At 37.4% G+C, this 24,891-nt stretch overlaps 1 protein-coding gene across 1 annotated transcript in view; it reads left to right on the forward strand.

Moving 5' to 3' along the window:
• Positions 1 to 24,891, forward strand: part of LOC139725402 (ATPase family AAA domain-containing protein 2-like) — a 52,371-nt gene continuing 27,480 nt past the window's right edge. Inside the window, exons 1-4 of the mRNA XM_071636479.1 lie at positions 1 to 131; positions 8,838 to 8,956; positions 18,725 to 19,041; positions 22,727 to 22,869. Of these exons, the coding sequence (XP_071492580.1) occupies positions 27 to 131; positions 8,838 to 8,956; positions 18,725 to 19,041; positions 22,727 to 22,869 (684 nt within the window). The 5' untranslated portion in view covers positions 1 to 26. The remainder of the gene's footprint in view (positions 132 to 8,837; positions 8,957 to 18,724; positions 19,042 to 22,726; positions 22,870 to 24,891) is intronic.

Genomic DNA, 24,891 nt, shown 5'->3' on the forward strand with positions numbered 1-24,891 from the left:
GTTGCCTCGTCTGAAAGGACCAGAAAATGGTAAAAACCCGTCATGAGGTGGACATGGACGCAAGTCCTGGTAGTGAATTTCTCTCTCTTCGAACCAGGAGCTCCAAACGACAATCTAGAAGTGATGCTGAGGTAATGTGAAATGAATAATTAAGCATGTGTACCACCAAGTACACATACAAGGATGATTACCATTTTGCGTGTATTTTACATGCGTCGCAGCGTACATTGATTATGACCGAAATAGTATTGTCAGCGAGAAGGGACAAGAGATTGTCTGCCGAAGTATGTGGACACTGAAAATCGACGACAACGTAGCCCACATGATAAAGCCGGCTAGGTTCCGGGCAGATACTGTCCATTCATTCTGCTGTTGGGCGCGATAGGAATAGGATAGTCTTTGCAAAACTCGTGTAGCCTAACCGTTCGTAACCGTAACGTTAAAGCCACTATGTCTATGTGTTGCTGTTAGTGTTAGATCTGTACAGTATAACGCAAAGACGTTTGTAATCAGCCCGACCAGACACTTAAACTTATTTATACGCTGTGCGAATACAGCGACAGCGTCTGACAGTGACACAGACGAGGCATTAAATAGGCATGCACCTTCAAAGTGGGGAACCACAACACAACTACAAAACTTATGAAAATTTATACGTTTCTTATAAAAAAATGTATAACGTTAGACCCTACCTACTACGTTACTCACGGTAAGTGCATGCTTGTGGCTGCTTGGGCGCTAGTGTACTTTTGCACCTGTTTGTCAAACGACCTCCAAACATGCACAAACTCACCCTGGTTATTCAGTAACCTAAAATACTTCCACCTGAGTCTCCAAAGTCAAATACTAGATCTAGTAGAAGTACGTTGAGTTTTACGTTAAATACAAGTGTCGGAAAATCATTGGAAAATCTTGATTGCTGGAATTGCTAATCTGACTGTACACAAGCACAGTTACGAATTGGTCTGGATGTAGCGACACAGTGACTTTTTCTATGGTGTCGTTGAAAAGCTAAAATTTGTTTTTTCCTTGTCCTTGGCCAAGTCTTCCATTAGCGGTTGTAGCTTCATGGCAGCAGTTGAGCGCGTGCGCGAGTGTATGCTGCCACCTATATCTTTCTCTTTCTTTTCTTCTTTTATTTTAGGGTAGAATCTATTCCCAAATTTCCCCTTCCTTCTTAGCAATTATTTCTTGGTGATTTTCCTCTTCTCTATCTTTCTCAATTTCCTATTTAACTGACAGTTTACTGTATAGATCTACCTTTTGCCTGTTTTTAGTTTCCTTCATGGGTTGTTTTTCCCTCCAACTACAATTTCTCTATAGCAATTGCTTTCCTCTTTTCTTTTCAAACATGTCCATCTCTCCCTTGCTTTCCTTTATAGGTAAAGTTTCTCTTCTTTCTTTCCTTCCATCATCTTTTAGTGAACTCTCTATTTTATAAACCTTTTGTTTCCTTTTACGTGGGTTTAACTTTTTGATACAGTGTATCTTTTCTTTTATTTATCAATTATCAATTATCAATTTCAAACTTATACCATGTATGTATCATGTCCCAAGGACAACAAATCTAATGTATCAATGTGATCAGTGGACCGTGACGTCACTATGACGTCATTATATGAAAACACATTCTCAATCATATCTCATTAATGGAATGGAATTTTTCAATGAAATTTACGTCACATATATTTCAAGTTATGCGCATTCTACTCATATTCTCAAAATTCATATCTACTCTTAAAACATGCGCGTACGTGCGCGTTGAAATATTTGTATGCTCAAATCGAGCTAAAAATTTTTTTGCACACGTTTCAGACCATTTGCAGCATTTTTTGAAAATTTGAAAAAATTGGACGGACGCGTACGCGCGCGCACATATACGCACGCACAGCTCATATGCAATAGAAATTTCCCATTTTTTCACTTATATCTAATTTCTGAAATGTCAGGGAATATTTCTACCAAGTTTCAAGTCAATCCAACTCAATATGACGTCATACGGACCAGTCAAAGTTGAAATTCCGCGCGCGCGTCAATGGCGATATACAGTGCAACTATGCCAAAAAATCGCCAATTTTAAATCCGATTTTACTCGTCAGGATGGACGGTGACCCCCCATTTTCTTTATATTCTGAAAGCTGATGAGTTTTACATGGCTTTTCATGGGTTGGCAATGCTGAAAAAATGATTATAAGATATCAAATTTCTTAATAAAGTAAAAAAAGTAAATTTTCAAAATGACGTCATCAAATTTCAAGTTCACTCAAGCGTATCTCACTTATTCTTTTGTTAATTTTCGTCCAAATTTCAATATGTTGTAGCTTATTAGATGGTCTTTCAGTCACAAGATAACAACATTTTGATTGGATGACGGCATCACCTCGTAAAAAGGGATTGAAAGTAACGTCAAATTTGACCAGTTCACATGTTATCTCTATGGGAGTGCAGTTTTTCTGGAAATGAAAACTGACATGACTATCTTTATCGAGCACTAGCTCACTTCTGCTTCGGTGAATTTCTCCCAGATTTTAGTATGTTGTAGCTGAGACTTTGGGCTATCGTGAATGTGCCCTTCGTTTTTTTCATACGGAGTCGGCATCACGTCCAAAAACTTGGTTGAAATCAAAGCTTATCTTCGATGTATTGAAATATTTCTTTCTTTCTGCAACTTTCTTTGCAATAACTCAAGAAAAACATACCCTATTACCATCATATTTCCCACATATTTAGTTCATGTCACGTACATTATTTCACAAAATAACAACTACTTGATCAGACACCATCTTGGGTACGGTATGTAAATTAGGGTCAAAGGTCATAAATGTTTCATCCTGTATCTTGGTGAATACATGTCCTATCTTTCCCATATTTTGCACACGTAAAGACCATGTTACAAGGATCATTTCACAAAATAATCATTTTTGGCTCAGAGGCCATCTTGTCTGTGCAAAGTGGGGTCAAAGGTCATATGTATTTCTTCCTGTATCTTCGTTATGACGTGTTATCTCTATGGGAGGGAATTTTTCTAGATGTGAAAATTGACATGATTGTCTTTATCGACGACTAGCTCACTTACCCTTCGGTGAATTTCTTCCAGATTTTAGTATGTTGTAGCCAATTTAATACTCTTTAAAGGACAAGTTCACCTTCATAAACATAAGGATTGAGAGAATGTAGCAATATTAGTAGAACACATCATTGAAAGTTTGAGGAAAATCGGACAATCCGTTCAAAAGTTATGAATTTTTGAAGTTTTTGTGCAGTAACCGCTGGATGAGAAGACTACTGCAGTGTGTGAAAAACTTAGATGTCACATGCGTACAACAATATAAGGAAAATATAAAGAGAATTTCACAAAATTTCATCTTATGAAAAAAGTACACATTCCCCCGACTCGTTACCGACAAATGTTATGGGTAATATTATTCCCCCTGCCTTTAGAAAGAGGCAAGTCAAGTGCTCTTTTATTACGCGAAAAAAGTGAAAATATGTTGAATTTTCTTTATATTTTCTTTATACTGTTGTACGCATATGACTCACAAGCTGTAGTAGTCTCCTCATCCAGCGGTTCCAACACAAAAATTTTAAAAATTCATAACTTTTGCATCGATTGTCCAATTTTCCTCAAACTTTCACTGATGTGTTCTACTAATATTGTTGCATTCTCTCGATCCTTATGTTTATGAAGGTGAACTTGTCCTTTAAGTTTTGTTGTATCAAAAATTTAATCGGATGATGTCTTCACCTCGTGAAAATGGATGTAATGTAACCTTATCAAATTTAACCAGTTTATGTGTTATCTCTATGGGAGGGAATTTTTCTGGAAATGAAAATTGACATGACGGTCTTTATCGAGCACTACCTCACTTACTTTTCGGTGAATTTCTCCCAGATTTTAATATGTTGTAGCTGAGACTTTGGGCTATCGTCAATGTTTCTCCATTTTTTCATACGATGCCGAAATCACGTCAAAAAACTTGGTTGAAATCAAACTTATCTTTGATGTATTGAGATATTTCTTTCTTTCTGCAACTTTCTTTGCAATAACTCAAGAAAAACAGCCCCTATCATCCCCATATTTTGCAAATGTTTAGTTCATGTCACATACATTATTTCATAAAACAACAACTACTTGATCAGACACCATCTTGGGTATGTAAATTAGGGTCAAAGGTCATAAATGTTTCAACCTGTATCTTGGTGAATACATGTCCTATCTTTCCAATATTTTGCACACGCAAAGACCATGTTACAAGAATCATTTCACAAAATAACCACTTTTTGCTCAGATGCCATCTTGGCTGTGCAAAGTTGGGTCAATGGTCAAATATACTTCATTCTGTATCTTCGTTATAGTGTATACCGAATTTGGTACCAAAGATGGCAGACCTGACTCTCTTTTCTAAATGAGAATCCAAATATCACACGGCCAATGTCTCTAAACACAGATGAAACCTATATGGTCATGCCTATTGCGATCAAGACTCGAATCATTGATTTAAAAAAAATCGGATCACCTAATTTGTCAGTCTTGACAAATTCCGAGTCTAATTTGTGTTTGTCAATCTTTTATTTTTCTTTCTTTTTCATATAAACAATAATATACAAATCGTTTCATTGCAAAATGATGCACATTTCATATAACAACATAAAATTCTACATTGTCAATATCAAATACAAAATTCTTAATTTACCTTGATTTAATATCAAGGTAAATTAAGGTAAATCAAGAATTTTATATATAGGGTTTCTACAACAAAATACACACACACACACACACACACACACACACACAAACAGTATGACCAACCACAATCCTAACCCCGGGACACTCCTTGTACACAGTCATGCTGCGCGTTGGGGCTGGTGGCAGTTACCACAATCCTAAATCGCTATACCGCGACTCGAAGCCAAGAGAAAGGTGGAAAAAGTATTATCTTTTTAAAGACACCATAGAAGAACTTGCCCTGGTCACTGGAAGATAGCTACATTCAGATCAATCGCGGTGCTCGCTGCTGCTGTGCTGCCGTGAACATGTTGTGTATACAGTGTACAATATATCGTGCTGCGCTGTCTGCTCCTGTGTGCAGCAACGTAGTTATCGCAGAGCGAGGTAGCTGCGATTGAGATTACTCTGAGAAGTAGAAAAGTGTCAAAATAGTGAAAATTCCATTTCTACTGGACTTGAATCTCACTCAGATGCAAGTATTTAGGTTACTGAATAACTAGGGTGAGTGTGTGCATGTTTGGAGGTCATTTGACGAACAGGTGCGAAAGTACACTAGCGCCGCTGCTTGTAATACTAGTATTACAGAACGAAGTTCATACACAAAACATAAAACATAAAACATTGATTAGTAGCAGTCATTACTGCAATATAGACCAAGCATCAGGTTGACATACAGTGGAAACTTGCTGAAAGTGGGAGGGCATTACAAGACTACTGTCTTGCCAGAAGCCCGACAAGACAGGTGAATACAGGTGAATAAGACTAAGAGCCCTCGCGATAAGTCCGTACCTGGCCCGTTGTAATAAAACTTGCCATTGAATTTCAATGGTAACTACCGTCAAAATTAGGCGTCACAGCCAATCAGCATCAAGGATTATAAAATTTACCGCTAATTTGAAGACTTACCGCTAGAAAGGAGCGGTAAGTCCAGCGATAAGGGTTTTATGCAACAGGGCCCAGCTGGAACAAAAGAATGACTATTGACACTTTCTGGCGCAGTCCCTGACCTTCGGGGTTCATCGTTGCAGAATTCAAAGTGGCGCCTTGACCTCTGCAAATTATGCGCATGCGCTGCGGAGAGATCTTTTGCGTGCGTGCGCTGCTTGAGTGTAGCAGCACGGTCAACAGCGCAACCTTTTGAAAGGGCATTCAGATCATGTGACCTCCCGATGTTCAAAATGGCCTGGTGTGAAAGACGATGTACCGTTCGCACATGCTGCGTATAATCATCATTTTCAGTAAGTTGTAAAATGTGAATTTCAATATTGATAGCATAGATATGAAGTTTCATTGTTGAAGATTCGCATTAGATGAGTTTGAGGCGACAAAAAATGATCTAAAGTATCAAAATTCAAAGCGGTTGTGTTGCGATCGCTGAATGTTGTGGGTCATGTTGGTACAGCCCTGTCGCTAATTACAGCAACTGGGCTGTGTATAGTTAGTAATCAGTACCGTAGATCTAACGTTAGGCAATTGATACAATTGGTTCCATACAATATACAATGATAGGCCTGCACAACCTATCTTTCTGTCGAGACAAAAGAGAGAGCGGTCTGGAGAGTGGAGTAGAACTGGAAACGCTAACTTAGTAACGTTAGATCGAGACAAGATTCTTAATTTCGAACGTTAGTTTTAGGGCTTATTCATGTGTAACAAGCCCTAGCTAGAGTAAGTAAAGACCCTAAACACCAGGAACAGTAGGCCTACCAGTCTTTTAAAGGTGCACGGTCCCAGTGTTTTAGTCATATGCGTACGCGGGCGCACGGCGCAAGTTTCCTATAGAGACCTACGCTATCGACTCCTCTTTAGCGCTTACGCTTTGGCCCACTTCCCGGAGTCCGAAGAAGTCCGATTTACTGTAGTCGGTGGTCGGATCACAGTTCGGCTCATGATTCAGCTGAGGGGGATGATAGCTTTAGCAAACTTCTTTTGTGACGTCATAATATTAGCACATGCACGCGCCCTCGCATTACTACAGACTGCGCGATGCGCAGAGAAGACAACGAAGGCAACGTTACTTAGCAACACCTACGCACTTTACTCTTGATGACAGCTCAACTTCGGTAATCTTCGTATCAATGCTAATGGTGATCGGCAGTATCATCAGCAGTGCCCTCTACACCACCGGGACTATGCACCTTTAACACTAGACTCTCTAACATTAAACTTGAAGTTGAAGTTAGGAGCTCACTAACTCAGTCCGGGAAACCTGCTCATGAGGCCTGCTCCCCTGTACGAGCACCCCTCCGCTTCATGAGACCTGCCTACAGCCTCATGAAGCCCCCGGGGAGAGAGACTCATGAAGCTCCCTCTTCACTTTTTATTCATCTCACATCTGACATATATAGATTGTCGCAACTTTGCACGGTGATTTTTTGTTTCACACACACATGTCCACTATCCATGATGAAAAGAAGAAGAAACTCTCTCTGTTATTTTTTACAAAAATCGAGTTTTAGTCAACCGATGCACAGCGACCCATCGAAACATGGGCGCCAGCGGGTTTGCTCAATGCAAGGCTGCCGCACCTAACGGCCTGATCCGACTATTACTAAATATTTTCGGTGCTTTTTTCTGCAGCTCTCACCTCTCCATGCACGAATCAGTCCCATGAAGCTGAGGTCTGACATAATTTTACAAAGATTCGTAACGAGAAAAATAAAATCAGAACTAACCTGATCTTGTGCATATATTCCAAATTACTATTCCACACCGATAGAGAAGGTGGGTACTCGAATTTGTCGGCAAACTGATCACTTTGTAGGTATTACGGGTTCACTTTCTTCGTGAATTCCCATGTCCACAGACTTTTGGCGCTCTGCCTGCAATCGTCCCAGCGCGGCTTGCGCGCTGACAGCGCGCAAGCTGTGAGATTTTCAGAGCGACCTTACGCACGCACGGGAGCATATAGTTTGTATGCAAAACAATGCAGCTTGACCACGCATGTGTAATGCACTCGCCTACTGGTTGTTATGGTAAGTATTTACAACACGGAAAAAAAGAAAGGGGAAAATGTGCCCATTTCTTTTTTAAACAAGGCACATATTAAAACAGAAAGATCTCTGTTATATCTCTAAGATCTTTTTCAGTAGGAGAATATTCACATTATTGCTTTGATGAAATGAGGTAAGAATACAACGTCCACAAGGAAAACATGACAGAGTTGTATGCGCATTTTCTCGCCAGAACACATTTCATGGCTTGCGTTTAATATTATCAAAATACTGCTCAATCGGACATTTCTTGCAAACCGCTTTGATAAGGATTCGTATCGGTCATGACTACTTTGTCCACAACGGAAATAGAAAAGATTTCTGTCTACGCATTTTCTCGCCAGAACACGACACGGCTTTTATTTATTATCGAAATATCTCTCAATCGGGATTCGGGATTTACTCTGAATCGCTATCATGATACCTCTAGTGTCACTAAGATGCTGCAAGAGCTTGATTGGACCACTCAAACAGCGCAGAGAAAACAGAGAGACAGGCTCACCATGATGTACAAAATACACAATAATCTTGCTCATCTTTCATCACAGGACTATGATATCAAACAGGTTGACGTGAGCCACCCAACTACATACATTGTACATACCATACTCACAGGACTTAATCGCAACACCATTCATTCTTTCCGAGAGCAGTAAGAAGCTGGAATTCCCTGTCCTTGGAAATTGGTGCAGCATGATCTGTGGGAGCATTTTGAAACCGACTAACAGTTGATCACAGTGGCTAGTCTTTGTTCTTCATATTTGCTATGTGCTTGAAAATATATGTAAATAAACTGTATTATTGTGTAATGTAAATAACACAGTCTGCAATATTACATCTTCAGCTTATTGAAGAAGGCAGACTTAAGCAGAAGAAGAAAAAGAAGAAAGCATAAACAGTAATCATATACTGTACAACATGTACATATAGGTTTGGGAGATACCGGTACATATGACAACATCCAAAAAGCAAGTGAAAGTCCATGGAAAGGTGTAAATTTTGTGAATATAAGTCGTCTCGAAAAGTTATGAAAAAAAAATGTATTAAATGTACAGCATAATACATAAATTCTCCATGCATTAACTCCTTGGATTCGTGTGCTTATATTCTTACAGGAGAATTTCCTGTCCAGTGGAGATGAGAACACTCCAAGGAGTAAGCGGCAGAAAATGGTGTCAGTCAGAGCTTCAGGGATGAGCTCAGATACCCCCACTAGAGCTACACCGCGCAGGAGGTGCATATACCACTTTTTTCTCAACACTGGTCATACTAATTTAGCTTATTGTACTTTCCTTAGAGAGATTTGTGTGTGTGTGTGTGTTTTTTTTTTTCACGTACAAAAACGAATGCTGTTTTGTAAAAGAACTTAATTTACAATGTATGTGACATTTTGCTGAAATATTTACCTTTATACAGCACTAAATTCATTAACTAGAAAAGCACTCTGAGAGTGCAGACCTCTGCCAAACAGCTATTCTTAAAGAGATTTTCCTCCTCTCCACCACTCGGGAAAAGATCTTTGGGCTCTTCCATAGAGATCAGTAATATCCACCCATAGGTATACATGCTGAAAAATCGCCCGATTTCCCAATATGGTCAGTTTCACGGTAAAGGGTGTAACTTTCAATTTTTAGCCTTTTGGCCCACCCTGAACACATAGATTTACAGATCTCAAAGATTTTTCCCCATGTGAGTCACCTTATGAGTAGCCACCTTGGGTAGCATAATCAGGTCCAGGTATTGATGCGTTTTGTTTTGACTGTCACATATGTACCCTAAAAATGACTATTTTGTTGCATTGAAATTTATATAACATTTTTGAAATGTTAATAATTTTCTACAGCAACTGCAGAGATCTAATTTTTTATGTTAAAAGCATAGTTGTATGGTCAATTGAAATGACCAAATTAGTTTGGTTTGTATCTGGCCCTTTGTTTTAGAATACTATGACTTCAAATTTGAGGTTTCGGAGGCTTCATTTTCCGTTAACAATTGTTTACAAACTTTGATGGACAGTAATGATCAGTGGGTGTGTTTTGGTTACTTTCTTTTATGCTGAAAATAGTAAGGTACATCTAAACTTTAGACTTACATCAAAGTTTACTTGATTCTAGGGCTATTTGAAATTTTGTGATAATTTGATTCCATCAAGTGAAATTTCCGTTAGCAGTTTTGAAGCCTCCGAAACAAAGTGTTTAGTCAAATAATATGAATATAGATAAGAGAAGCGACCTAATCTATATGTCAAAATGTAGGATATGGGGCCCTAACCTAATAGACTAAAAATAGTTTAGATCCGCCAAACTCTCTGAAAATAGGAGACAATACAAATTTTCCGTTAACACGTGAAGCCTCCGAGACGCATTGAAGCCTCCGAAACAGCAAAAACATCTAATTTCACATTTCTGATAAATTCTTTGAGTGTCTGCCCCAAATTATGCCATGAAATCATCAACAGACATGGACAGACAACAAAAATAATAAAAACATTATGATACTGCAATAATTTTTTGAGCTAATACACTTTATAGAGAAAAAGTGGTTTCGGAGGCTTCAAAAGGATGTTAACACTGCATTTTTGTGATTTTCTCTGGACAAAATCAAATTAGATTTATTGTTCACCCACCCAATGATCGCTTATGACATATCTAAAGATATTTAATCACATTCAATTTTCTGGCGGCTTTGTTTACTCACCAATATAGATTTACTATACGATTTACCTATTTTTCTTAAACAGTGCAGACGTGTCACACATAACTCGCCTTTTCATTCAGCAATAAAATATTGGCAGATGAGGATGTTGCCCCACAAATATGTTTAAACAGTGTATATCAACCAAAAAAGACACAATTTACCCATCACTTTCTACATAACATACATGATTTTCATAAAAACATATGGCATACCAAATTAATTTTCCAGATGTTTCGGAGGCTTCATTTTATGTTAACAGCATGTAAATGGAATGTTTTGATTACAATTTTGTTATTCTAAGTCTATCAAACAACTGTTTGGACTGAATGAGACTTAATGATTCCCCAAGCAAGGTGTAGATAGTTGTTTAAATGTATGAAAAGCATTTATTTTGTAGGTTTCCTTTTGAAACAATGGAACAGGCTAGATATTGTGAGTAATGAAAGTGACTTCCAGCTTGCGTGCATGCCCACATCATGCAACAGTAGTGCAACAAATCAAGTAGTTGTGGATACATCAATGTTCTTAAGTTGGATAACTCATTTTTACTCTTGAGAGAAGTTGAAGTGTTGTGACCATATTTGTATCACTCTTTTGACTGGTTAGACTTTGAAGACCAAACAATTACTTGATTATTTAGTGATAAATACACTTTTTTTAAAGAACTGAACACTATTCCTGTCCTGAAGATTCCAGGACTTTAATAGATGGTTATTCAAGAGGGAAGCATACACTTAACTAAGAAATATATTACTTTTGAATTTAAGGTTGTATCTTTTATGCATGATCACGAGCAAATGGTGTAATATACTTTTTGGATTTTTACACTTTCGACTCACTATCATCTGAGTGTAATACATTGTAGTTTCGAAACACAATCTTTTACATGTCCATTTATAATCCATTGACAAATCCATTCCATTGTTTATACTCACATGGCATTTGTTTTTGCCATACTAAAATCTTGACTTTTTCAGCTTTCCATTTCTTAACAAGTTCTTTGGCTTTCATATCCAATACTTATTTGGAGGAAAGTAATTAATCAATAAATTTGTGATTGGATTTGAAAATAGCTAACATCTTGCAGATTATCATTTCTGTGGTGTGACTTGGATCACAGGGTACTGTTTTGGAATTTTGACATTTGATTACTTCATTCAGACAGGTTTTCATGTCAATCTGTATGTCAGATTTGATGCATGCTAGGTGCAACACAATCTTGATACTATACCCTATTTTCCATACTTTATTATGCTGGCAGTGACCACTTGACTATTTTTGATTAAACAAAATGTAACTTGTGTTACGAAACATCTCTTCGCAAACATGTGTGAGACTCTATGACTTGTATGTTTGCGGATGTAGTTCTCAGTGCAGTAAATGGACAGTAATGGTTGGGATAGGATTGTTTATAAATGACATATAGACCTCTACTTATAAATAGCCTGTTGCCATGGGGTACATGTAGTTTACATGGGTGGGTGACTGGAGAAGTTATGTTCATGAAGAACAATATTGAAATGATTGAAATCTTTATAATCTGTTTAGTCCTGGCTTTTCTGGAAAAAGTTACAAGCCCCTAACTATTTTGAAATTCAAAGGGTTAAAACTGTAGTCTGTGGGTTTATATACTATTTAAAACAAACTTGTGGGTTTCTAACAAACTTATTTAAACACATTTGCTGCTTTTTAATTTTTTGCTAAAAAGGTTGTCATTTTTAGAAACAGTAAAAGTTCTGTTAGCAATTTCTCAATGCGTACCTTCAAAAACAGGCCTCCTAGCTGTCACAGGAGTCACACATACTGGAATTTTATAAAATAACTATAAAAAAGAAGCCTTTGAAGAATTAAAAAAGAATAATAAAATGATATGAAACAGGGGTGACTTGTATACCACAGAAAAAGAAAGTGAAATTCTAACTATCATATATTATAGGGAACTATACATTTGGTGAACTTTTTTTTTTAAATTCAAATTCATACACAGTCATGGGTAGGGTATGTACATTTATCTTTTCAACAGGCGATTCAAAAAGATGAATGGGATCTTGACCATTTCAATTTCTATTGAGCTCCATGATAATATCACCAATATATTGATCATTCCAACTCCATTTTGACGATGACAGTTTGATGATGACCCTTACATGGGATGGCTGATCAGTGTTTAAGATTGCTGTTCAATGACCATGATCACTGCATTTGATAGCTATACATTTGTAGTAGGGGATATCAGGCATGGTCCATATGCAAAAGAATGTTTATAAGCCTTTTTTCCCCTTTCTATATTTTACAATGCTATGTTGTAATCTAACCGTCATGCCATCACATAGTCTATTTTCTATCCCTTTCTCATCAACAGTTGAAATTGATTTCACGTGTATATAAAACAATTATGATGGGTGGTTTATGTCAATATACATCCCACAAACTGCACTTATAAAGCAAGCAAACATAATCTTTGCATTAAGTCTATAGCTACAGTTCTAACTCATTGAAAGTAATTCTTACTGCATTTATGATGAAAAGTTTGACAAATGCATACAGCTGTACATGTGTGTAGCCTAATCATGTTCTGCATTGCCAAAGTCATGGATATAATATGCAAATACAGTGTATGTATACAACTGAGCATAAAGATTTAAATATTTTCTTCGTCTCTTAACATATGTTGGAAAGTCTTTTTTCTGCATACAAATAAATACTATTTTACGTGTTACAACATTGTTAGTTATTTGGAAACAATCAGCTGCATTAATGTACTTCATATCACCTTAAAATGGACCATTTTTGCATGTTAACAGTCATGATGAAGCCTCCGAAACATACGTTGCTGCTAACTTTAAGCCACAAAAAAAAAGATGTTCCTCATCAGTATACTTTTATTGCTACTGTTGCAGTTTCCTTTAGAATCATATTGCCTCATGTAATGTCATAAATTCGAACTGAGCATTGCTTAAAGTGTACACAGTTTGTTATTCACTTTTGTGGAGGCCAATTTCCTTATAATAATACAGTGTCACGTAAGTACAATTTGTATGAAGGGTAAACATTATGCACTGCCATAAAATGTACATCTGTATACTGTTATTCACATTTTATTGATGCCCTGTTGTTATTCTAGCATGAAGTGATAGTTGCTTACTGTAGTTTTATTATTTTAAGTGAATACAGGACTAGAACTTTGTGTTAGCAGTTTTGAAGCCTCCGAAACACACTAGTTTGTTAACTGAAGCCTCCGAAACTCACAAGTCTGAAAATTTCAACTTTGTCAAAAATAATCCAATTTCTTTGGGATTTGAGTTGATAAATGTTTGTTACCAAGAGATAATTTAGGGCTATGTTTAGAGTGGCTCTTGCTTCTAGAACATTCTTTTAACTTAAAAATAGTTTGTCAGGTACCATTTTTACCTTGGAATTTGAAGTTCACATCCAAATAATTGCAAGAGCGAATATCTGTTGGGGAAAAAGTGTTTTGATATTTCAAATATATGTTCACAGCAAATGAAAAGTTGCATTACATCCACCATTTATCTTCATTTGGTTGCTGTGGGTGACCAAAACATTCTTGTTGTTTTTATCTAAATTTATCTAAAATTCCATAATAGTCACTTCATTTTTCATATTTAGCCTAAGAATTAAGCTCTGGAATGACAAAATATTGAAAATATAGACATTCCTACATAAAATTAAGGCAAAGATAGAAATGGAAACACAACTCTAATTTTTGACCCTTGCCACATCAAAGTTACACCCTTTACTGTGAAACTGACCATATACAAATATAGAAGCCTTTGTTACGTCATAAACCCTTGGCTGCGTGGCACGCCTCGCCCTAGCGGGAACTAGAGCATGCACTTAAGTGCGCGTTTAAAAACCTAAAAAATGCGCAGCTTGAACTCCCAAGTTCATCGACTCTACCTGTCAAAATATCAAAAATCCTTCATAAATTCCCCCAAAATTCAATCATTTGTTTCTTGTGTCATTCTCAACCTTTCCTGTAAGTTTCATCCAAATCCGTTAACTACTTTTTGAGTTATTTTGCACACGGACAAACAAACAAACAAACCAACGGTAACGAAAACATGACCTCCTCCCTTGGCGGAGGTACATGAAATAGTAATGATAATGGTACTAACAATGACAATAATAATAGTAGTATTAGTAATAATGATAATGTTATTTAAGTTAATGATAACAATGATAATAATAATAATAATAATAATAATAATAATAATAATAATAATAATGATGATAATGTTAACATTTGTCCCTTACCATTCTGCTCAAAGAGGACAAAAAATTTCTCACACAGCACAAAGAAAACATGACAAGAAATGCAAGAAGCAAAGAATGGATTTATTTACTAATCTGTCGAAGGAAATACACATGCAATTGAAGGTTTGTTTTCAGTGCTGATTAACTGAGGAAGTAGTATGACTATTAAATGAACCTTGTTCCGGGGAGGGGATCCAGCGTGAAAAAAGACCCGTCGCCCCACATGGTTTTGGGAGTAATGAGGAGGCGGGGGTTAAAGGGTGAAGTGACCTTACTGGAAGCATGGTTGAAATAGGGAAGTATTATTGTGGAGCAGATTTACTTCAGCAGTGAAAAACAAGAAGTAAGTGTTTAGAATGAATGCAGTACTGAACAGGTAACTAGTGGAGTGACTTGAGTACGGGAGTAATTTGGGAGTACAAGTATTTACATGTGGATTTTAAAGTAGTAATTCTGGCTACAGAGTTTTGCACTTTATACAGTTGTGACAGCTGGCTGTGAGGTAAACCAAAGAGAAGGTTGTTACTGAAATCTGAGCAAGAGGAGATTAAAGAGTAAATCCACCCCAAAGATAAAATAACTTTAAAAAAAAAGAGAAAATATTCTGTACAAAAGGATACTAAAAATGGCAAAATCGGATAAGGAAAACATGACACGATGTCATGCTCTCACAATTTCTTATTCATTTTGTGTACAAAAATCGAATATTTCAGTAGTGATATAAAACTTACCTAAAACCACCCAAAATGATTTAAAAGAACAACTGTTAATTCTGATATTTCTTGTTATGGGAGCATGCTTTTACTTGTTATTAGCTAAAAAATTCTTTTTTTCCAAATTTCATGTATTATATTATATGAAAAATTGTAAGGGTATGACATCGTCAACTTGCTCATTTGAATATTCATAAGGACTGGTCAAAAAATGTTTTAAGAAAGAAAACTTGAAATTTTAAAGTGTCATGCAATTGTATCCTCTTTATTTCTCATCCCATATTTGTCATTTTTGTATCGTTCTGTAGGAAATATACATTGTATATCTCTCTTTCTTTAGAAGTTTATTTTTGGGGAGGATTTCTTCTTTAAAGCATGAGCAGTAGCTGTAGCAGAGTGAGGTACTGAAATTCCAAATACTCCAGTTTTTATACCTCTGCCACGAAGTGTCACCGGAGGCATTATGTTTTCAGGTTGTCCGTCTGTCCATCCTTCCGTCTAATCAATTTTGTGGACAGCGTAACTAAAAAACTGTTTGAGGTATCAGATATCCTAATGAAACTTGGCATGTATAATGAGTGGGCGAAGTTGTGCCTATCAGACATTGGGTGCACATGCTCAAGGTCACAGGTCAAAAGGTCGAGGTCAAATGCTCAAAATTTCATGATTTCCCCCATATCTGTGCAATGCCTGAAGGTATTTTCTTGAAACTTAGTTTATGTACTACTGAATGAAGATTCTCTAGAGAGACTTTTAGGTCATGAGGTTAAAGGTCAAAGGTCAGAGGTTAAGTGAAAATTTTAGAATATCACTTTTTTTCTCCAAATCTCGCAAATGGTTTGAGGTATTTTCATGGAACGTAGTCTACGTTGTATATGCAAGTACTGACTGGCAATGATTATGTAGGGAATTTAGGGGTCAAAGGTCACGGGTCAGAGGTCAGGGTCAACTCTTCAAAATTTCACTATCCCCCCCCCCCCCCCCCCCCAATATTTATGCAATTGCCTCCAGCATTTTTGTTGAAACTTAATATATTTATACAGTGTACATGTATTACCCAACAGAGATTGTCTGGGAAGTTTCTTGCCAAAAGGTCAAGTAAAAGTGCTAAATTTCGCTTCTTCCTCCATATCTCGAAAGTGACTTAGGGTACCACCATGAAACTTAGTACATATTTATGCATGTTCTACCTGACAGTGATTTTCCGGGGAATTCTAGGGCCATAGGGTAAAAGGCCAAGTTAAAATGTTATTATTTTACTATTTAATACTGAAATTACACTTTTTTTCTCCATAACTTGAAAATTACTCTGTGCATAAACTTATAATTTAGGGTCAAAAGTCAAGTAAAAATCCTCCAATCCCCAAATACTGTACCTGCACTAGTAGAAAATATAGCCATTCATCCAATTAAATCTAGTTCAAGGAAAGTGAAACATTTGACACATTGGTGACAAACCTGTCATTTTGATATTTTACCAATTACACTGTATGTTAAACTGTCATCACACATTGTCAAGACGTACTATTGACATATGAGGAGAACCATGCATTATGGCGGAGGCAAACCAGTCCCCATAGCGACATTTCTATTTTTTTTTTTTTTTGTTGTTGTAAAGACTACAAGCTAGATGGTTTTGATGTGGTATACAGACACAGAGAATGTGATCTTAACTCTCATACCTCTTACATATGTGCATGTCTTCCACAAATTCCTGTGGATTTTTGTTGAGCCAACCAGAGGTGAGGAGAGACTAAGGGGTAGCCTGCGGCATCTGTCCGTCCGTCATCCGTCCATCCGTCGTCCAGCTGTAACGCTAGAGAAATTTAGATTACTGATAGCTTCACTGTCAATCAAACTTGAAGTGAAGAGTGTGTATGCAAAGTTACACATGTTACCAAACAGGAAGGTCACCTTAGGGTCAGAGGTCATAGGCAGGGGTCAACAAACTTAACCCTATCTGTGTCACGGGCCGATTAAATCGGCCCAAAGCCTGCCATAGAAATGCTTCGGCTGATATCAGCCCTATTTTGATTGACAGATTACTTCAAAGGCTATGACACCACCACTCTATAAACTCATTTGTGATTGCTTGACAGTGTAAGGAAACGATATCCAGTGCGAAAAAAAGCTTCCCCACCTTCAACCAATCAGGAAAGCCTTCTCAAAGTCCAAGAAATTGTGGTTGCCCCACCCATGTTTATTTGCATTCAGACTGCAATGTATTGTGTACAGTTTTGCCATAGGCTTCTTGTGTGGAGAAATTACATGAATCTGTATATGTGGGACTGTAATAGCGATCACCGCGTGCGATGAAAAGATTGTACACATGGGTCAATTTTCATCTATTTCATCTAAGTGAAAATAGTAAAATATGAAGTGAAAACATTCAGATTAGGGATTTCAACATCTCTGAATTCTGTGAAGGGGTATAGTTTCAGTAATATCGGCCTCATAAATGATCAGGGGCCCGTTGCATAAAAGTTACAATTATGATAACTTTGCCATCCAATGGTAACTTCCATGGAATTCTTGATTTTGATTGGCTGTTGAGTATTGTTGCCATGGTAGTTACCATTGGATGGCAAAGTTACCATAATCGTAACTTTTATGCAACAGGCCCCTGAAGAATAGATGAACACTGCACATTCAGTGCAGCAGTTGTAACTGTTTACTCAGCACTAACAGCAGTGCAATGGGTCTCTAGTTAGCCGGGGCCAGCGGGGCGACAGCTGTGAAAGTTAATTCTGTTTCAGTAAGGAAAGTGCAGAAAGTCGTAGACTAGCATATGATCAACTGGAATGCATGGACACTCCAAAGTCTGAATATTTTGTATAACAATTTTTATCCTTAGATTATCTTATCATTATAGCATTATCATAGGACAAGATTAATATAGATTTAAAAGAAAAAGCACAATTCAATTTGTATTTTCAGCTTGACAAGATACAAACACGCTTTGTCTACTTTCAGGCCAACATCACTCACAGAATCAGAAATTACACAAAATGTGTGAAATCTAGGTTGTAATTGCCACAGACTTTTGTTCATAAAATGAAAAGTACTGATGCTTGTGATGAAAAAATCATATCATCTGAAAGCTGAATATATTCTCTACAACATCTGTGAGACCTTGTTGTGATGCAAGAGCATGTTGTGTGGAAAAATGAGGTGGTAACATGTAGAAGTAAGTCTGCAATGATAATTATGTGACACTTTATAACAATCAAAGTTAGATTTTTACAAATGTTTTGTGGTGCATTTGTGGGCGAGACACATATCGGCACTTGCCTGGTTTGTTTTCCCTTTTGCAGCTATCGTAAAGATGAGGAGGAAACTCCAGAAAGTAGGGTACAGGAACACTACTCAACACGCAGTAGGAGCAGAACATCTATGGAAGCAAAAGTGAGCCGTGGACAAGCACCTTCCACCTCTATGAATCAGTCTCCTCCCACACCTGTCTTATCCCAAGAGAGGAAAGAGGCTGTATTAACACGATCCAGAGAGTACCGCAGTCTGACAAGTGATGGCCTGGTGGATGTGATTGAGAACAATGAGGATGAGGATGGAATCCGGCGCAGCAGGCGAGCCCGTAAACAGATCTATGGCACAATGAACCAGAACTTACTAAGTACGTTCTTTGACCTAACTGATTCCATTGCTAAATTCAAAGCATACATGTACATGTATAATACAAAGATACTATCCTTTTGAAAGTCTCAAAACTTAAAAGCCAAATTCCCACTGTGATAGTGTGGGATTTATACCTCTGTGAATTGATAGCGACCTCTGCTCAGCTCAGTGTGAATCGCACCAGTTAACCTCAAATCAGTCCGATATCATACGATTGAGGCGATCTTGGTATGCTATGTGATTCTGCTTGCGAGTGTGCCCGACCGAAGTCAGAGGTTGCGAAATTATACATCATGTTGAAAACCTGGTGACCACTCCTGACACCATCCCTGCGAATGTGAGTTGTGGGGATCAGGTACAACCATTCGGGTGCCCATTAAGTGACTTTTCACTGATTGGAGGAGATTGGTCCTTCTCTGGCAAGATCTCTCTAGATCGCTAGATACAAGTTGCAGAATGAGCGTTTGGCTTAACCCTAAAAAGATTGGGCTATTTTGATGCCCCCCAAGATTGTGCCCGTTAACCGTGTGATCGCGAGGAAAATTGGCACGCGTGTCACCAACAACGTAATCTACGAAACTGAATAGGTGATTATCCCGCGATTATTCAAATTTCTTTTTGATTAATTATGCTAATTTATGCATGAAATAAACAAATTGGCTGTAAATCTGTAGATTAAGGCCCAAAACTCCTAAATTTTGGTCTAGGTACTCTTTTTAGGATTCTTATTGAATGTACATTAAAAAAAAATGACGGTATCAAAAAAATTTTCTTACATATTTCATTGTTTTTAAAATTTCTTTTGTATTGCATTGTTTTTGACTTGTCTTTTTTTGATGGAAATTATTGGCGACACTATTATGATCATAAATAACATGAAATTAATTGATTTTAAACAGTAAAAGTAAAAATAATGATACATTTATGAATTTGGGCTAGGAACAGAATTTGCATTGGATTTGTACATGAAATCATGTTTTTGAGTAATTTTGGGTCTGACGTGCACTTACAAAATATTGCATAACTTCGGAAATGCGTACCCGGGCGTCACAAATTTGGTCTCAAAAGTTGGGCAAGACTTAAAAGGAAAAAGTCATGAAACGCTGTGGCCAGAGATTTTTACATTACAGATTTATCGTGAAAATTGTCAGGGGGGGGGGGGGGGCTCGATCTAGTCATCTCACAAGTCTTAATTCCATGCACACAGACCTTCTTGAAGTTTTCTTTCTGAAATTGAAATGAAAAAAGTATGCGCTAAATCCATCACATTTTACAGTTGCAGAGTTTAACAAGCTAGGAGTGGTGCTAAATCATTGTACCCCCTGCATGTATGCCGGAGGATACTTTGGATTCAGCAGTGTTACGCCGCCGCCGCCGCCGCTGCCGTCGCTGCTGCTGCTGTCTTTTCATGACGGATTTTGTGCAAATTTGGTATGAAGGTCTACCATGATTTAATCTACAAGCCTATAGATTTTGGATCTGCTGCCCCCAGTGCTCCATCTTTTATAGGGTCAAAGGTCATATGTGACCGTGCATCACAAAGCCAACAAAAAGTCGCCAGATATGGATATTTACTTAAGAGCAGATTCTGAAAGAGCACACTTAAAGCTTTAAAATGTTGTATAACTCAATTCAAATGGACTCTCCTAACCAAATCCTAATATTGGAAAGAAAGCACGTACTTTGGAAAGTTTGAACTGAGAAAAGAGGCTCTGAAGTACAGCGTCTATTGAAGCGCTTAATGTTTACCAAACCAGGCTAGATGGCGATGAATGGAACAAAAAACGAGATGTTAACCTCTTAACCAACAACAATGAAGGGATTATCAGATTAAGTTGAAATTGAGCATGGTTCAACACATCCTGTAGATGATTAATGCCAACTTTCAAAGCAATAGCATAATTCTTTTCAAAGTACAGTTGAACCTCTCTTATCCGGCCTCCCTTTATCCGGATCTCTCTATTATACGGACGCAATCTCGCGGTGATTTTTTTTTTTTTTTTTAATAATTACGGGAGGAAAGGGGGATTCCCAACTCCTTGACAACTCCTACCCAAACACACATGAATTACATATTACTTCCAACATGATTAACATACATTACATCAAATTTCCTTCCAAATTGCTTACCTCCAGATATTTCAACATCCCCAAACATCCCCAAATGTAACAATGAAAAGGTTGCAGTATACACATTACTACATGTGGTACTACAATGGGCTACATCAGTACATGTGTCTGTATATGTACATGTATAAAGCATTGAGTCTCCCGTATCCGGCCAAATCCCTTATCCGGATGAGCCCCGGTCCCGACTTGTCCGGATACGAGAGGTTCAACTGTAGTTGCGTTGAGTTGAGTTGAGAGTGAAGAGTATGGACAGAATTCTTAAGAAATGAAAAAGGACTGTACAGGACACACTTGATCACACTATTCTACCAAAAATTGTTCGAGAAAAACTGCTAAAATCACAAGTTCCTGTTCGTTTTACGATCCCAAACTTCAGTTTAGCGTAGAAGAAGACTTGCTCTTTCAGGAAACATGAAAAACTCAAGATTAACTGGGTTGACCCATTTCACCTATTTTCAGTCCTAACACAAAATCAGTACATGCGACTTTTTGTTGGTTTTGTGATGCATGGTCACATATCGTTGTTGGATGGTTTGTGTGCACTCTATAGGCTACATTTCTTAGCGGATGTTGATCAAATTTGGTGTGAAGGTCTACCATGATATGAGCTACAAGTCGAAAGATTTTGGATGTGTCTATTCTTAATGCAATGCTCTTATGGATCCACTTCTGTTTTTTTACAGGGATAAATATCAGATATTAATTTTTGTCTTGCTTCCTCTCCGGCAGTCACCTATTTTTTTTTTCAGTTGATTCCATTCAGATTTGTAAGGAGTACCATACACATTGTACATGTACTTTTACAGGTCAAATGTGGCATATTGGTTGCTGTCTAGCATGCACTCGACAGTCACATTTAAGACTGACTTCTTGCAGATTATATATAGTGTACATCATAATTTACTCTTCCAGTTTTTGATGCTCCTCCTGACGTTCCTTATACATGGTCAAATATCACATTTTATGCCCCAGTCACACAGTCACTCAAACAATCCCCTTCGTCCATCGTTGCATCCAAAAAGTCCATTTAAAAATTACACTTTTTGCTATGCAACGCCGGATGCAGAGCATTGTTTGAGCAACTGTGTGACTGGGGCATTTGCGGCTATCCTGCAGCCAGACGTGAAGATGAAGCAAAAGCTGCTGCTAGTGCCAGGGGATACAATCATACTGCGCGGCAATGGACATTTCTAGTTGACAAGAACATTGCTTTTATGATTTCTTTTTTGAATGTTGACACTAATAGAAGAATTGTGAGACAATAAAATGTCTAATTTGGATTTGTAATTTTTATGAGACATATAGAACTGTTTCATAAAAATTAAGTGAAATTTCAAGTAAAGTATGCTATTCTATGTTTATCTTTCATAAAAACAGTATCTTATGTATGATAGTGCTCTGTTAAATTCGACATGAGCATTCATGGTTTCTCTTTAAAGCTGTGTAATTGATTACGTGCTGTGAGATTATGTGTTAACATAGTGTAGTTGTTACACATGAACTAAGTACATACTTCTATTAATGATATGATCTATGTTTTTTGCTCTTCTCAGCTGAAATGATGCTAGCGGGTGGTACCAATCCAAGTCCTGAGGAGGTTATTGTTGGTAAAAAGAGGCAAATCCGTCCGCCTCTGAAACAAGAATCTGACAATGATGAGGATGATGAAGAAGAAGATGAGGAAAAGGAAAAAGAGGTAGGTGTCCTGTGTGATGTTTAGTAAAGCAGCTGATATGTGGACATGGAGCAAATCAAATGTGACCCGCTACAACAAAATGATCCTAAAGTCGGGCGAGATCGATTATTTGAAAATTGCATGATATAATCCCCTAATCTCTCTGCTTTAAATTGATATATAACACATTTTATAAAAATAATCGGCTGCGGAGATATCGATGTTTAAAAGAGAGCATGTCGAGACGTCTGGAAAATCACTGTTTCGAGAAAAATGCCCTAAAAGTCTTCCTTTCGACGCAATCGCGATCAAGGGACACGCAAGTCAGTTTTCACCTCTGGACAATAGAAGGTATGCCCTAGCAACCCCCGAAGAGTTCATTCAAGCACATCAGAGTCGGCGGTCTCCTCACCAACCAATCGATGACTAGGATGTGAGAAGCGGCTGATCATAGCGCACCCCGCCCGCGCACACCAGTCGACTGGGCAGTGTGCGAGCTTCACGCTTCGGTTAGCAGCAAACAGCAAACTGACCAATGAGATCACTCTGGTCGTTGTTAGGGGCGGAACCTATCTGTGGCGCTCAATTCAAATTTTCGAACCAATTTCTGCTTCGTTGAAACGCCATAAAACATGGCTCAGAAAAACGCTGTTTTTTTATCTTTCCTTTGATCATTTTACTTCAAAATTTCTACAGATGAAAGAAGACATGTTAGACTCCAATAATATATCAAAATCAGAAATCGTAAGTTTTGACCAATTTTAATGCTCTGACTTCAAACTCGATTTTCACGGCTTCGACCGTGCGTGACTGTAGGACCTTTTTGTTGTAGCGGGTCACAAATGTTCCCCTGCATATACTGTACGGGCTGAAATTTTGTCTGAACTGGAAAACGAGAAATGTTTGTGGTACAAAATTTTTTGAGTTGGAGCTGATGGACCTTTTTGTAGCATGAAATTTTCGCATATTGCCACTGGCATTTAATGCATAATAGTGTGGCATTCATTGCATAATAGTGTAGACAAAAACTTATGCGTACATTTCAATTTTGAGATTTTTGGCTCATAAAATTTGTGAAATTAACATGCACATGAACAATTCTGGTTTTGCAGTAGTTTTATATTTTCGAGATTCTCCTTTGAACTGCGAAAATATCATTCCCCCCCCCCCCCAAAAAAAAAAAAAATGTATCAAGCCATGCCAGCATTGGCTTTTGCCCATTTGGTAACTGTTGTCAGTTTAGCATGCTGAGTGGGCCTAACATGTTTATGTACAGGGAATTACCTACTAAAAACACTCAGTACTGATATCGCTTGTTATTTATTCTTATTTTGTGAAAGGTGAAGTAACAAACTACTAGACCTGCTCAATTAACAACATGCAAAAAGATTTCTGATAAGTACAATAGCAATTCAGAAAATTGTTTGTACATGTAGAAATTTCTGCTCGTACAGTACCTGAATGTCTGTGACCATAAATGTTTGGGCAGTAAGCAAGTTTATGTATTTGTTTATATTTTTAATTATACTTTTTATTAATAGCCTGTCAGTTTATCTTCAGATTATTTTTCTGTGGTTGGGCATTATGTTCAATGCCTCCAGCATTGGTGCCAGAGGCATTATGTTTTCAGGTTGTTTGACCGTCCACAATTGATTTGTGGACGATATAACTTAAGAATTGTTGAGGTATCCAAACGAAACTTGACATACAGTATGTGTGTATGAGTGGACATGAAAATTGATGTATGATTACCAGATAATGATTATTTGCCAATCATGTAATATTGTTGTCTCACATTGTCAGTATTACTTACGTTAGACCTATTGGGAAAATAATGCAATATGGGAGAGGTATATCAGTCACCATAGGGACATTTCTAGTTTACATTTGACATTGCACAAGCTGTTATTGTTTTTTTATTTAAAAAAAGTTACTTTTCCTTACATCATCAGTAATGTTCACTTACAGTGTAATGAGGTAAAAAGATGAATATTGTATACCAGATTATGTCATTTGTTCTTATTTGAATGCAAAATATAAATT

Source organism: Diadema antillarum, unplaced genomic scaffold (assembly GCF_040938485.1).
Source record: "Diadema antillarum isolate AM-2024a unplaced genomic scaffold, OU_Dant_1.0 seq00000039_RagTag, whole genome shotgun sequence".
NCBI classification, from domain to species: domain Eukaryota; kingdom Metazoa; phylum Echinodermata; class Echinoidea; order Diadematoida; family Diadematidae; genus Diadema; species Diadema antillarum.